A 16,607-nucleotide genomic window follows, 5' to 3' on the forward strand; every position below is an offset into this window, starting at 1 on the left:
ATAAAAACCGTCAAATGTGCAAGACTATGGTGAAATTTTTCTAGGCGTGAACCTATAGAAAAATATTAGAAATTTTGAATTTCCAGGGATTCGAGCCCCACAATGGGCACCAATTAATGTATGTTGGAGATTTTATCTTCCACATGCAAGAGGGAAAACACTTCAAACACACCAATGAAGCATTGCATTAGATGTTAGAAATCAAAACACTTGAATAGATTAAAAACTCTAAAATCACCTCATTGTCCTCTATCTCTAAGGATATCTAAGATTCAAGGTGGTCCTCACTTGGAAGAGAACTTGATCATCAAGATGACAACTTAGAGAATGAGTTATATGAAAAATGCTACTAGAATCGAAATGGATACAACTAGGATTCTAGTGAGTGCTAAGAGATGAAGATGAAGATGAAGGATGCAAGCTAGGTGATTAGGAGGCAAAGTATATTCCAAATTGAAAGCTAAGTATGCTATGTGAGTTAATTAAACTAAGATGAGAATGAAAAACTTATAAAAGAAGTGAAATTAAGCTAGGATGGAAGATTAAAATGCAACTAAATGAAGCTAAACTATGTGCTATGGATGCTTGAGGATGATGTTGATGCTTGGTGATGACAAAGATATCTCCTTAACCTACAATGCGACTATAATTTTGATGCACAAAAGACTTGATGAATTGAAGAAGGAATGGGCTCTATTTATAGGGAAAATAGAGAAATGGATGGTTGAGATTGAGTAATCTCAACAAGGGCTAGGATTGAAAGTTATCAATCCATGGGAGAGACTCAATCCAATCCCAAGTTGACAAATGCCACCTTGAGAGGGCTTGAGAGGATGCTAAACAAGCATTAGATGCTAGTCAATAAATTAGGGATAACCTCAAGGAGTGACATCATTGGATAATGTCATTAACCAGTGAGGCATGCTATTACCTAAGAGGTAAAATCTTGTGCAACATGGGAAAATGGTTAAAGGGACAACCACCATGGCTAAGGGGTGTGGGCTTGTAAGAGGCATTAAATGCCTTTTGAAGACTTTGGAGGCTAACTTGCTCCAAGATGAAAACCACTAGTGGTTTATGTAAGAGCATTACATGTTTGGAAGACTCAACAAGTTAATTTGTTGAAATAGATAAAGTCTTAAATGCATTTTGAAGAATTTCTTCCAAATTTGGAGAATTGACTCCCACAAATTTAGGTAAAGGACATGATTAGGAGATTAGACATGATTAGGATGGGATTAGGAGGTTTCTAGAAGGATGATTATGGAGGCAAGTGGGAGATGTAGGAGAATGCAAGTGGGGGACTATTGACAAATAAATTTTGATTTATTTAAATGCAGAGGGTTTTTTCAATTAAATGTGAATTTAATTAAAATGGGAAAAGGGGATAAATGGAGTTTTTTAAGTAAATGGCTTAGATAGAATAAGGGGATTTAATCAAATCTTTAATTTTATTAAAAGGTCAATTAGAAGAATAGGGATATTGATTAAATCTTAATTTAATTAATTGGAAGAATTAGGGATAATTAAATGAATAAGATTCACTCAATTCATTGTGCAACTTTTAGGTGTCTACAATAACAACCTTGGATTTCAGACTGATATCTTGTTCTTGGAACTAGACACGTGGTTTTGACACAATGGTGAAATTATAAAGGATTTGATTGAATCAATGGTTGTCAAAGAAACTGTAAATATATTTTAAGCACTTCAGTAATAGTAATTTTACCTGTGCATTTTTTGGGGTGAACCTAGTAGCTCATCAAATCACACCAACAAAATATCATCATTATCAAGAAATAGATTTGTTGGTATAAGCTATTAGGTTGCCAACTCAAGAAGTGACTAATGGGTTGATATTAATTTGAAGACTCTACTAGTGGTTGCAACCCAAAATTAAAATTATGCCTTGAAAATCTATGTACTTCAAAGGTTTTCTCACTGTTGCAAGGTGACAACTTTTCTATCAAACAATGTGAAGTTTTGTTGTTGTTGTTGTTGTTGTTGTTGATGTTTCATGAACACAAATCAAGTGACTACAATCAGTTTAAGGTACTCTATTTTATTCCAATTTTTTTTTTTTTTTTGTTTATAATGAAAGAGAGATGGACAAATCTAGCTATTGATTCAACTAGGACCAAACTCACAAGTTCATTTAACATTGGAATACAATACAGAGGGATGTTTATGTTTGACTAACCCTTACTCAAAGAGAGTCAAGATATCTATGGGCTCTATTCCTTTGTTGCATGAAAGATTACTTGATTGGTGTAGGTGTGAACTAATAACGTCTTAAGACATACACAAATGAACATTCAAATTGATAAACCAAATTGATAAACTAAGAGGAAACTATAGAAAAGTACAAAAAATAGAATAGTAACTCAGAAATGCACCTATAATAAAAAGCAAAGCTCGAAATGACTGGACATTAGTGCTAGGCACCCTATTCTAAGATGGACACTAGCATTAGGTCTCCTAGTCCAGACCTTTTCTAGCATTTATTTCTAATAAACTCTTTCTTTGTCACTCTTGTACCACCAATCTAGATCTAAATCTATATTTGAATTTGTAGAGACACAAAAGATATATAAAATAATGTTGTCACTATATAGGTATTCGCCTCTATCAATCCCCCACTTAGGTAATTTTCACCTCCACAGATAGGAAAGTAGAATATGAAATAAATGTGTGTGCTTTGAGCCTTAAGTGTTTCTAAGATTGTGATGAGAAATAAGCACAAAAAGATAAACAAGAGCCCTACTCAAATATGTTAAGTAAAAGCCAAAATCACAAGTGTTGCACATATCAACTCAAGAGTATATGAATCACTATGACTCATATATTAGTGAAAGAACTCAAATCAAAAGCTAAAATGCAAAACCGCAAGGACAACAAGAAATCATACCAAACCTTAAGGGATAGGTACAAGCTAATCATTAGTTAGTGATTCCCTATCATCTTCCAACATTCCATGAAGCTTCCATCATGATGAACAAATGTTGATGAAGATTTGGTAATACTATTTACTCCTCAAATTTCCATACTTGTAGACTCTTTTTTGGCAGCAATTTCACATCATAAGGATATCAGATATGCTAGATAATAGATATATCACACATGAGGAAAATAACTTGCTTATATATATGCGTTACAAAAAAAATATTTGATAAAAGGATGGCTTACAATGGTTGTTTCCACAAACCAAGACTAGATTCGACAATGTTAAGGCGAACACGTTACTCTCTCAAAATTTTAGGCAAAAAGCATTAGACACCATTACATTTTAAACAATGTCTTGACAAAACATGCCCCTTTTTTGTGGGAAGCAAGATAATAGGGCCCTAATATTGGATTTGGAAATGTATTGTGGAATAATGACATTAAGTGGGGAATATAGTGTGTTGAAATTTTAAATAGAATAGGACCCATTCTCTTGAGTTGAGGGTTAAAATCAAGGTTGGAAATGGTCTTAAAATGCTTGGGAGAATGAAAAACTAAAGTCAACACTAGGAGAGTGTGAAATTGGGCTCATAATTAAAAGAGTGCAATTTATGGTACTACATTTAGCCCCCACTTTAGTAGTCACATGACACTATGTGCATATGTAAGCTAATGTACAAAAAAATAAATATTCATGTAAAAATGATATTCTCAAGGGTGTCAAATGAAGGCCCAATGTAACAATACCTATAATTCAACATTAGGAACTGCATTTTGCAAAGTCACTTTGTTAGTGAAAATCAAAATCACTTAGAATGCTTACTAAGAAAGATGAAATATGAGGGTATATATATGCCCCCTATTTCTACTTTCTCATTAAGTATGTAGAAATAAGGTATCATGAATACCCCATCAAATTGTGAAAATAAGTGATGGAAAATTCCTTCAATAGGGTCATTTATAAAATTAAATCCATTTTGCTAAGAAAGAGATTTGAATTGTGATCCAATGAAATAAACGACATGAAAATGTAAGCTCTCTGGCTCAAGTTATGATAAGATGATTGAACTATGCTAAATTAGGGTTTAGGAAGAAACTTAACTTTAAATAGTGAAAGTTTTGTTAGCTTTTCAACTATTCATTTGTCTTATTCTATTATAGGGGGGTCCACACTACTTCAAGAACCAAGATACCACACAAGTGGGAACTTCAATCTATTGGTGCCCCATTTTGGGTCTCATGGTGTCATATTTGCGCCATGGAATCCAGAGGGGATTTTGCATAACTTTTAATGAAATAATCTATGAATTTATAAACAAGTACTAATTATTTGTTTATGTTCTTGCAAGCCCCTTTATGGATGCAATAATATGCTAGTGGGTGTGTATACAACTTCCTATGTGATCAAGTGGGTCATCTATCACTTGATGTAGACACATTTCTATGAGATGTAGGGCTATGGTGGGTCTACCATTTGCCTACTATGAGATATAATGATGTGATGCTCATGGAATTGATGGAGCGATGGGTAGTGGACACCTCTACCTTCAATATTTCGATGAGAGAGATTGCAATCTCTTTAGAGGATGCGTATTGTATTATGTGTCTTCCAATGTGAGGCATCGATATGATACATGAGGAGTCACATTCTTGTAACATCATTGTTGATGTTAGATATACTGCATAGGGTGAGACACACCGTAGAGACACAAGAGGACACATCTACATACACTAGTTGCCATAGACTAAGGGGATATTCCTATCCTTCAAAGGATATTCATCACTATGACTGCCTTGGTGGTAGCACATAATGGACAAGGCACACACCTAGCGAAGGTCCTCATTCATACTATTTGGGGGATGGAGGAGAACATGATTGTCTATGCGTGGGGATAGAGCATGTTAGCACATCTCTATTATGACCTCTACATATATGGGCATTATGAGGCATACATGCTAGAATGACATGTGAATCACTCCAGATGTGGGAATTTGAACACATTATATGCATGAGGCCAATAGGTTGTCCAATTGAGACACCTTAAACTTATCCACAAGCACAACCTATATGCTCTGGAGACCATGGCAAAGAGGAGACTTTCTATATTGGAGAGTGGTGGTTGATAGATTTGAGTGCACAAAAACCACATGGAGTCCATATTAGACTTTAAGGATGTGGCCAAGAGAAGTAGATCAACTAGTGAGCATGTAGTGGGATCAAATTTTTCTTGGTCGCCATGACTACATCATCATGACTTTCTATTACAATCGAGTGACATGATAGTTCAACTAGTCTAGTTCTCGTACTAATTTTAATAACTCCTCTTCATTTTAATTTATTTTTTATAATTGCTAACATTGCTTTTTTTTAAAATTGAAAAAAATGATTTCACTATTTTTGAACAATATTTGATATCTTCATCATTGTCATAATGCACAACTGATTTCAAAATGAAGATGTCTACAAATAATTAAAAAGATATATAAAACATATGCAAACCCAAAACATGCACTTTCTATTGAACAAAATATAATCTCAATCCAAACTTGTCATTCACCATTTTTCATTTAATGTATATACACACATGTTATCTGTATCTTTTTAAAAACCATTGAACAACACAACACAATTAGAGATGTTGTTTCATAGTTGGTATCTATGAACTCAGTAATGTAATCGCATGATTGATACCATCATCACTTTTGAATCTAATCACAGTCACCTACACATGTTGTATTGATAGAACATTTTATCTGTTTAGTATTTACACATTTCAAATTTGAGTAATATTTGAAATATTTAAAGTAGAACCAACTTTAATAAAATGGGCTACCTTTGATTTCTGTTTTTTAAATTATTATTTGTTCATTCAATTCTCTACACGCTTTTATGTTATTTGTATAAAATGGCTTAACAATTGCTTCATTTTCTATTTTCTTTTCACTTTAATAGTCTTTTTCTTCTACATTTTGTATTTAGTTTATGCAATTGGAACCTTTTTTTCTATGTGTATTTTTAATTAGTTAATAGAATGCTATTGTGTCTCCATTAATTTATTTAATGGCTTTTTGTAAGATATATACATTTAGCTTTAATAAGTAATTATATAAATATTTAACATATTTTCTAATAACATTTTCATATAAATGTATATCAATAGAAAACATATTTAGCATCTCAAACAATTTCAAAATATAATCATATAATTGAAAAAAAATATTAAGTCTCTTAGATATGTCTAGCATTTGTACATTATGTGAGTTTAGATAAGTCATGTGAATAACCTTCAACTATTGCAACATCAATACTCTTTGCAATAACAAGAATAATTTTATATTATGAAATGTGAACAATAGAGCAATAAATGAGAAATAATAAAATACAAATCCGACAATCAATAGGAGGAGGAATTCAATAGGCATGGTCTTCATATATATCATAGGTACAATATCTTTTTCATATTTAACTATTAGAAATATTGTATTCTTTTGAAAAAAAAATGAAAAGGAAACGAACATCAAGAGACACAACAAAAAATAGATAATAGATGTAGAAAAATAAAAATGAACAAATCAATTTCAATTTTGTAATAATGACAATGCATTGAGAAATGGATGATTAATTAGAATTAACACATTGAAAAAATATAGCTCTTTGACAAACATATCTTCATAGCAACTAATGTGCACAATGTCAAGGAATTTCAAATAGTGCACACATATATTTTTTATTGACAAACTTATTACTATTGTATATATAAAATTATAAAGTTAAACCATTTTTTTATTGCCACATGGTATCCTCGTGACCCAGCCCAATGCCCATTTGGAGCGAGTTGATGCGAGACTAGTCCTTGGGGATGTACCAAACAACCCGCTTGCCAGGTGCATTTTACACTCAATATAATATATATGTATATGTCATGAGTACTTATGTATGTTCATCTTCATTTTGTTTATCAAACAAAATTCTCTATATCCACTACCTATACACTAAAAAATTTCATTTATTTTTTATAAATTGACAAAGACTCTTACAACTCAATACAATTGTATTTAGACAAAATAATTCTAACTATCTCATTGTGTTTTTGATATAATAGCTACTAAATTCTACATTGACTCATTCAATTAATTCTAAAATTTATATGAATTCACCAAATCACTAGCCAAACGTGTCTCTTGTTTATTTTAAATAAGTCCTGGATATTATTGATTGCAAATCATTGTTCTTTTGTCCATTTTTATAAATCTATTAAACTACAAATATAGGTATCATAGATTGTAAATTATGTTTTTGACTTTACTTGAGTGTAATTACTTTTATTGATGCATTTAATGTGTTTTTTTTTTGTTATTGATGAAAATGATTATTGTACTTAGTCAAATGTTTAATGATTAAATAATCAATCATAATTTTATATATCATTTAACTTAAAATTGATAAATAATTATTCTTTTATATAACCAAAAGTTACTAACTAATAAATTATTTAATATTTTAAAATAATAAAGAACACTATTTAACTAATAAATTTATCTAAAAAATAAATACCAATGTGTATTTATTTTCAATTAATTACAATAATCTTATGTTACAAACCTCTACATACCTGTTATAACTTAAAGTATAATTGCAAATAATAATGCATTTCAATCTAAATTCCTTTCATTTAGGGTTTGAGTGATGAATTCTACTTTAAATATGTAGATTAGAATAGAAGGCTATAAATGATAATGAAATAGTATATTTTGTTGTATTTTGCTTTGCAAATTTTCTATTCAATTTGATAATGAAATGATGTTGATGTTAAATTATTTATGTATATTTATATACTTGATCTAGATATTTTTATATGTCTTGAAATTTCAACTAAAGATATTTTGATTTCTACTATGTAGAGTAGAATAGAAGGCTCTAGATGATAACAAAATAGTATATTTTGTTGTATTTTGCTTTGCAGATCTTCTATTCAATTTGATAATGAAATGATGTTGATTAAAGATAATCTGATTTCCATTATGTAGAGTAGAATAGAAGGCTCTAGATGATAACAAAATAGTATATTTTGTTGTATTTTGCTTTGCAGATCTTCTATTCAATTTGATAATGAAATGTTGTTGATTAAAGATATTTTGATTTCCACTATGTGGAGTAGAATAGAAGGCTGTAGATGATAACGAAATAGTATATTTTGTTGTATTTTGCTTTGCAGATCTTCTATTCTGAATTCTATTTTAAATATGTAGAGTAGAATAGAAGGTTGTAGATGATAACGAAATAGTATATTTTGTTGTATTTTGCTTTGCAGATCTTCTATTCAATTTGATTATGAAATGATGTTGATGTTAAATTATTTATGTATATTTATATACTTGATCTAGATATTTTTATGTGTCTTGAAATTTCAACTAAAGATATTCTGATTTCCACTATAAATAGACTATTCAAAAGACATATACCTCTCTTTTGAGGCTTACTACTTTTATTATGTCTTCCTTATTTGAACCAAAGCGAGATCACTCGAGTGATCAACAATTGATAGTCTTTGAGAAGCATGCAAGACAATTGAAACCTTGCTCACCATTCAATTTTGCCACCAATTTTTTCTTCAAATTGTTTTCTTCTTATGTTGGTCGGACGTGTCTTGCTAAATCAATTGTATTTGTCTTTTTCCTAAAGATGTTGGCAATAGATAGATTTTGAATACTCGTCTCTCTCTTTATCTCTTCATCTCCTTTTCTTTATATCCCTTTCCATCCCATCTCTACTTCTATCTTCCTCTTCATCTCTATCTTCTTATCCATCTGTGTGTGCTCTTCCACACCTCTTCAACATACCCATTAGACACCAAAATGTGATTGCTAGTAAATATATACCTATTCTTGAGCGATGAAGCCATACTAACTTTTATAGATATATTAAAAAAATAGTTGATCCCTAATAGCGAGCAGACCAGTCTAAGACAGTGTGTGAAACGTGATGGGAAAGGAATCTGCGCATAGCGTTCAAGAAATCAGTGGTTTGACCACTAGTGTAGAATTAATTTAAAAATAATGAAGCACACAATTTTAAAAAACATTCTTCTACAGTTTAGACTGACTAAAATGGCTTTTGAAGAGCAAAAGAGTCATATTCAAAGACTGAATTCAATGGATTAGAAGAGCGTGTGTTGCACCAACTAGATTGATATTGACCAATGGCCAATAGCCACGTGTCATGAAGATTTGGGATAAAATAAGGAGCGACCTTCCACTGAAGCGAAGAAATCCAGAGAGAGAAGGCATTGCTGCAGCACCAACACAAGAAAAGAGAAGGGATGGCTTCTGCATTCGCATCACATTCCTTCATTGCTCCTCTCCACTCACACAAGACTGCCTCCACTGCCCATTCTCACAAATTTCCTACCTCCATAAGCTTTTGCAACAAGGTATGTAATCTCAAACACCAATTTTCATGAAACAAACCCAGCTCTATCCATTAGTTTCTGTTCAGTATCTTCTTAAGTTATTGGGTAAGCTTTTAGGCTGCTTCAGGTAAGCTTGGAACACAATTTTAAGGTATGTAAGCATAAGTAATGCTTGAATTGTGCCACTTAATCCTCATTTTAAAATTCTGAGCTGTGGAATTTAGTCAATGCACGGTAGAGACATTCCACTATTGCCCATGTCTATTATTTTTTCAGACACTCCCACTCTACTCAATGGGTTCTAATGAGATTGAAGCAAACATGATTATGCTAGATGCCATTTCTTAAGTTTTCTTGGATATCTCATATTCTATTTAACTCAAATAAAGTGCAACCAGAAAATTCATCAACGCCTATGTTTTTTTACTTTTTCAAACACACCATAATCCTTACACTACAACACTGCAACGAAAGTACAGTAGAGATCATTTTACCAATGCCCATGTTAAATGTTTTCCTAAAATCCCACATTTCTTATACCACATACATACCCAGTGAAATTGAATCAAACGACAGTAGATAATTTTATCAATGCAATTGTTTTTTTTTTCAAGTACCGCAACTCCACTCGGTGAATTTTAAATGGAAGTGCAGTAGAGATAATTTTACCAATGCTTATGTTTTTTCTTCAGATAATTAGAGGCAGGGGCAGGGGCAGCGGCAGGGGCACAAATAGGGGGGGTTCTTTTTTCACTGTTTGTTTGGCATCAGATCCACAGCAGCTGAAACAGGCAGGCCAAGACATCCGCAATCTCATAAAATCTACTCGCTGTAATCCAATTCTTGTAAGTATGAATCTTATTTCTCTCTATCTCTATATTCAATGATCTTGGAATCTAAACATCAGGATGATTATTTTTCTAGTAGAAAATAAAAGCTTCAATTGAGCATTATTCAGATTCAGGATTTACTCAGCAAACCAAATGTCTAGATAGAATTCAATTAGTCTGAATTTAATTGGAAGAAACTTGGAATTTTTTTCTTTTTTATGTAATCTATGCTAGGGCAAAACAATTTTTACTTTTTGTTCTTCAAAACTAGAGTGGGGTCTAGGAGCAGCAGCCCCGAGAAGGGTCGAGGGGCAGCCCCTTAAGAAGGTGTGGGGGCAGCTGGCGCGTTACCTTCACACCAAATCCAAGTGAAAGCCTTTGAGACCATAGTGATCTTTATGCTGCATACCATTTTCTATAATTTTATTGATTTCAAACAAGCTCCAAATTCTTCAATAAGTGCACTTTTAGGGTTGGTTAGTTTTTCAAATTTCAATATTTACTAAATGGTACCTTTTTTTTTGGAGCTCTTGAGTTAACCTAGGATCTGGGTGCAATTGGCACGTTACCCTCACACCAAACCCAAACTAAAGCCATTGAGGCCATAGCAACCTTCATGTTGCATACCATTTTTTATAAGTTTTAAACTAATAAACAGAATCAATAATTATATTTATACTTATTTTATTTTAAACTTAATTAAATATTCCCTATTTCCATTTTAATAGCATGCAGCAGAAATGGTAAAAATGGATGGAATGTCATGAAAAACAGTACAAAGATGACTATTATAGAATAGGAAAAAGGCTATGTTCCACGGCGTTTTGGGGACGGGGATAAAGGGATGGCAATGGATGTGTTTCAGTGATGACAATTCAAGGGCCATTTTTTTGGGATGGTGGGAGGATGGCAATATATATGAATTTTCCAATATATATAGTAAGAGAGAGATACTCAAATTTCTACAATTATAACAACCTTAGGTTTATAGTAGTATAACGTAATAACAACAATGACAACATTATAACAATAGAGATAGAGGGGAGATACTCAAATTTAATAATGACAACAATATACCAGTAGTATCTCAGCAGTATAATAATAGTTTAGTGATTAGTCATGACAATAGTATAAGGGCATTATAATAGTGGTATATTATATAACAACAATATTTGATTGTTTAAAAAATTAAATGTTAAAGTTTAGAAATTAAATTAAAATTTAAAGTTTAAGATCAAGTCTCAAACATCAAAATACAACTACTCGTCATTTGGGCTATCAATATCAAGAGACTTAGGGTTTGTGTCACTCTCTCACTGAAGTAGTGGTTCGTTCAATGGAATCTTGACCAATCCTGATTGCACCTCCTCCTCGTCAATCTGCTTAACATCATTAGGATCAACATCCCAATGTGCTGTTGGAGTCTATTGATACCCAATAGTTTGTTAATCTTGGGTTCTCAAGTAACTATGAATTGCAACTAGCTTTTCTACCCATTTAGAGTTAAGTATGTTCCTCTTGATTGAGTGGATAAAGCCATAGGTGGACTAATTTGTCGCCGCAGCAGAGGAACCAGTTAACAAGATGTTTCAACTTTGACATGTCCTTCCCATGAAATTTCCACCATCTAATGGGTTTTTATTGTGCAATGGTGGCTCTATCCTTTGGTTCGCTGAATGTAGGAACTTGAAGATCAAAAAATTGAAGCCACTGCTCTCAAAGTATGGTTGCCTCCTCACTACTATACATATAACAAAGAGCCTTCATAAAATCCTCCATTACCTCATTATTTTCAGAAAGAAAAGTTTGGCTAGCTCTAGGTGCATACCACTTGGGATTAAGAACATAGGAAATGATATGAAGAGGGGTGTTTACCTTTTTGTGACAGTAGCGTTAATATGCACCTCATAGAATTACAATCTAAGATCCTTGTCATGAATTGCTTGTTTCATTTGATCAAGCATGCTATCAAAAGTCTCATAAATCTCTCCAAGGCTAAGAGAGCATACATTTGCATACTTAATTACCCCCAAAACAAAAAATATGATAGAGAAAATATATTTACAAGCAATATTTAAATATTATGACATTAACATTATTAATAAATAAATTAAGATTTGAAAAAAAAAAAAAGTACAAAGTTAAACATATTAATTTAAATTATTAAATAAAAATTTCTTATCTGATATTGGATCACCAAGTGTCATTAAGCACCCTTTCTCTTGCCTTCTTCCCTTCTTTTGTCTTTGATTGAAACCACTTTTTCCTCTCCACAAACCACCACGGATTGTAGAGCATCCTGCACCTCCAACATCCTCTTCAACAAAATAAAATAACTAAAATAGCTAGCATATCTAGTCTCAATTGGTTTGAAGAATTTTCTTTGAATAAACTGGAAGTGTAAGTGAAGTTTGATGGTTACATACAAACATTTATATTTCTCTAGCTTTGACCATTGCTATTTCACCTAATCTATTTTACAATGTCTTTCAAAGCATGCACAACAAATAGAGATAAAAAAAATATGTTTGTAATCACTCTCAACCAACAAATTAACTAACTTGCAAACAAAAGTTGAATTTGGCACAACTTGCACAACAGTAGAAGACCCAACTTCCTCTATGGCCTTTTTCAGTATGGAAAACTGGTAATTAGTATCATTACGTTTCCTAGAGCAATCAATATCTTTAAGAAAGTATGAACCAACATGGCATGTAACAATAGTATTAATGAGTGGCCAATGTCAAATATTAGTTCACCCATCCATGACAACCGAACAACCAGTCCTCATTCATGTATGTCTCACCCCTCCATCAATATTTTCACCTTTGAATATTGTTTGTTGAGGAAGGAGGTATGCAATCTATGTTCTCTAGGGGAAACATACGAGGGTCCAATTTCCATTGTATCTCTCAACATACCTTTGAAATAAGGAGACATTGTCAAATGAAATGGGATGGCATAGGCATAAAAAAATTTGGCCACCAAATCATCGACTTGCTCAAGTTTTTGCAAATTCATTTACCCTACCATTGTATTTTTCTCATTTGTAATAGAAGTGGCCTTCCTCTTCCCTCTATCACAACTCTCTTAACTAATGCATTAGAATAATCATCAATAGATTGCAATATTTTGGATGAACGTTTCTTACTCTTAGTAGTTGTTGTAATCTTTTCCTCACTTTCTCCAATCAAGCTTGCAATTTCAACTTGGTGTTCTAATGTTATATCTTTACAGACTTCATCCCCATGTCCACTCTCACCCAACAAATGGTGTGTGACCCTACTATAGCTCCCATGATAACCAATTTTGCAAATATGACAACCAATTCTTCTTGTCCCTTGTATTTATACTCTTATTAATGGTTAAATTGGCGGCAAATTGAAGCAAGGGTTTTCTGGGGTTGAAAGGGCATTTTGCAAAAAAAATCAGAGAGGGTGAAGGGGAGGCAAAATGGTCTTGTGGAGTCTAATAGAACTGGTTTGGATTTTCCAGAATGAGAAGAAAAGTCTATTCTATTTACTTCAACTTCTTCATTGCCCTCATTCACATTGTTATCACTGCTGCCAGTGCTTTTTTTTTGGTGCTTTTGTGTGACAACAAATTGAAAGTCTGAAACCAAAATATTTTAAAACTAATTACAAACCCTTTCGAACAAGCTAGAAAATAAAAAAACATACCTTGATGCAATGGTTGTAGCTGCACCAATGAATATCTTCTTTGAATATTTTAGCTGTAAGTCTCTAACTTGTTTATAGTCACTAATAAATTATCTTGAGTCTTCCAAGGCGATTTCTGTATATATACTTTCTTGATTGTTTCAAGTTTCAATCTATGAGAGCGTCGCAAATGAGGCCCTATGTAAATTGTTAAACCTGTGTTTATAATATATATTAGGAATTTAGGAGGCATTCCCACCCCTCAAACCCTTGTCTTTGTAGGTGTAAACACTGAATGGTGATATCAGATTCTGTAATGGTCTCTACTAGCAATGGCGCAACCTCCAACACAGTCAATAAAATTATAAAACATAATGTTTCTTTTGCATATTAGGGCAATTCATGGGCATGAGAGGGTTTGTGGGACCACGTAACCCTTTAAAACTGTAATGTCCCCACTCTGAAATAGAATTTAATGGTAAATATTAATAATAAAATTAAAATTTAAAAGAATACAAATGAAAATCAAATGAAAATATAAAAGAATATAATAAATAAAATAAAAAATTTAATTAAGTTAATGAATGGACAAAAGGTATGAAATGATAAGTTGTGACTCTCCCAAATATGAGGTATAAAAGGGAGAAGAGAGTCTCATTTGAGAGGGGGTAATTTGTGAATCAGAAATGCAGATCTGATTTAAATAAGAAGTGCAGTTCTAATCTTGAGAGGTTGTGTCCCTTTCAGAGGGCAGATATAATGAAGAGTTGCACTCTTTCAAAGGCTGCTAATTGTGAAAGGTTGTGTCTCTTTCAAAGGACATAAATTATGAAGGGTTGTACTATTTCAAAGGGTGGTAATTGTGAAAGGTTGTGTCTTTTGCAAAAAGACATACATGATGAAGAGGTGTGACCTCTCCCTCATATTGGAGATATAAAAGGGAAGAGGGATCAAATGGCAAGAGGGAAAGGAAGTGGAATTGGAGGAGATCTAGAGCAGATTCAGAGCATAAACATACAGAGGAAAATTCTAAAGACTGCCAGCAAGGATAGGAAAGAGAAAGAAGCTCAGTGACAGGTACTATATAAAGGATTTCTGATTTAATAATTGAATATAACAGCCAGTATTCTATATATTAAAATCTTTAATCATATATGATTTTAATTAAATTAGTGGCATTGATATGATATTACGTTGAGAAGCAAATAATATATAATTATTCAAACAACATTGAAATGATTATACATAACGACACTGTTAGACATTTTATATATATGTATATATATCAATGGATCCAGAAGGAATAAGGCAATCAAATTCAGTTTGTGTAATTTGTTGTAGTACTGTACAGTGCTAATAATATAAGATGCAGCAATGACAAATAATGAACAGTTCTGATATAAAGTAGTACTAACAGAAAGCACTGATGACAATCTGATATAAGACACTAAGGCAATATAATGTAATGGAAGTATAATAACTATGTCAAGTATAATTGATTATCATAATTATTTGAATTGAAATAACAAATATAACTTCTTAGAATATCACAATTGGTTCATTGAATATGAGGGACTCTCTCTTAAGTACACCACTCCATAGTGGATGCCTAACACCTGCCACATGGATCCAAGAGGGGTGTAGCATCTGCTCTTAGGCTTAAGAGGGAAGGTGGTTGTGATGAGGGGGAATGGCGATAGGACACCTCATTGGGTACGCCACTCCATGATGGATGCTTAACACCTGCCACATGGAGCCAAGAGGGATGTAGCATCTGCTCTTAGACCTAGGGTGGAGGGTCTCTTGGACACCCTATCCAACCAGCCTACCCTAGTTCACTAAGAAATTGGATAATAAAGAGTGGCAACTAACCTACAGTCTGATTTTATCTAACAAATATAATACTAATGGTAATTAATACATTAAAAATTTATATCACTCAATCTAATTCATTAGCATATGTTTCAGTTTATAAGTATTACTTCATATATGTTCTCTAATTTTGTATTGCAAGAAAGCAATATACAAAGGTACTCCCATAAACTTAATTACCTATTTTAGATTTGGGCAAATTTAGGTTAAATTAAAGTATAACTAATTAGGGGACATTACAAAAGCCCAATAAAAATTCACCTTATTTCTTCCTTGAAAAAAATGTTGAAATATTTGTTCTTTTTGTAGAGGACGCTTGGATGTCCTTGGGATGGTTGGGGGACGTTTGAGACATCCTCGGTTGCCTCGGGGTTGACCAAGCACCCACTATAAGTTTCCTCTTGTCTTTGACTTCAGGGAGTCATTTTGAGACATTTCCTATGTTTTTAACTTGTGTAGGGATGGCTAGGGGATGTTCCCTAACATCTTGCTGTCCCCAAAATGCCTTAGGGGATGGGGACGAATGTTTGAGGGGTGAAGACACACCCCTGCGTAACACAAGAAAAGGTTATAAGTATGGAAGAAATGTATACATATTCTACTTTCATCACTTGCTTCATGGAAACATATATAGTCCGATATGCTATGATGGAATGATCCTTATGCCAATGGAGGTGATGGCATAATGGAAATGGCCCTTCTACTAACATAATAGTTGATTGGTTGCAAATAAGCGTGTTTTCTTGCGTGGCCTCTCCTCTTTTGTGGTTGAAAATTTTAGCAAAAAAGTTCCCAATCCAAATCCTTGTATCTCGGCTTCTCTTCTCTTCTATGGCTGAAAAATCCAAAAAATCCCCCTTCCCACTAGCTTAAAAAATACTCTTTGGAATTAA

At 32.8% G+C, this 16,607-nt stretch overlaps 1 protein-coding gene across 2 annotated transcripts in view; it reads left to right on the forward strand.

The window, feature by feature from the left end:
• Positions 1 to 8,649: 8,649 nt before the first annotated feature.
• Positions 8,650 to 16,607, forward strand: part of LOC131043071 (probable L-ascorbate peroxidase 6, chloroplastic/mitochondrial) — a 31,551-nt gene continuing 23,593 nt past the window's right edge. Inside the window, exons 1-2 of one of the 2 annotated variants that reach the window (XM_057976418.2) lie at positions 8,650 to 9,374; positions 10,046 to 10,198. In XM_057976418.2, the coding sequence (XP_057832401.2) occupies positions 9,264 to 9,374; positions 10,046 to 10,198 (264 nt within the window). In that variant the 5' untranslated portion in view covers positions 8,650 to 9,263. The remainder of the gene's footprint in view (positions 9,375 to 10,045; positions 10,199 to 16,607) is intronic. The other variant, XM_057976419.2, reaches the window with a different exon arrangement.

Source organism: Cryptomeria japonica, chromosome 5 (genome assembly GCF_030272615.1).
Source record: "Cryptomeria japonica chromosome 5, Sugi_1.0, whole genome shotgun sequence".
Taxonomy (NCBI): Eukaryota; Viridiplantae; Streptophyta; class Pinopsida; order Cupressales; family Cupressaceae; genus Cryptomeria; species Cryptomeria japonica.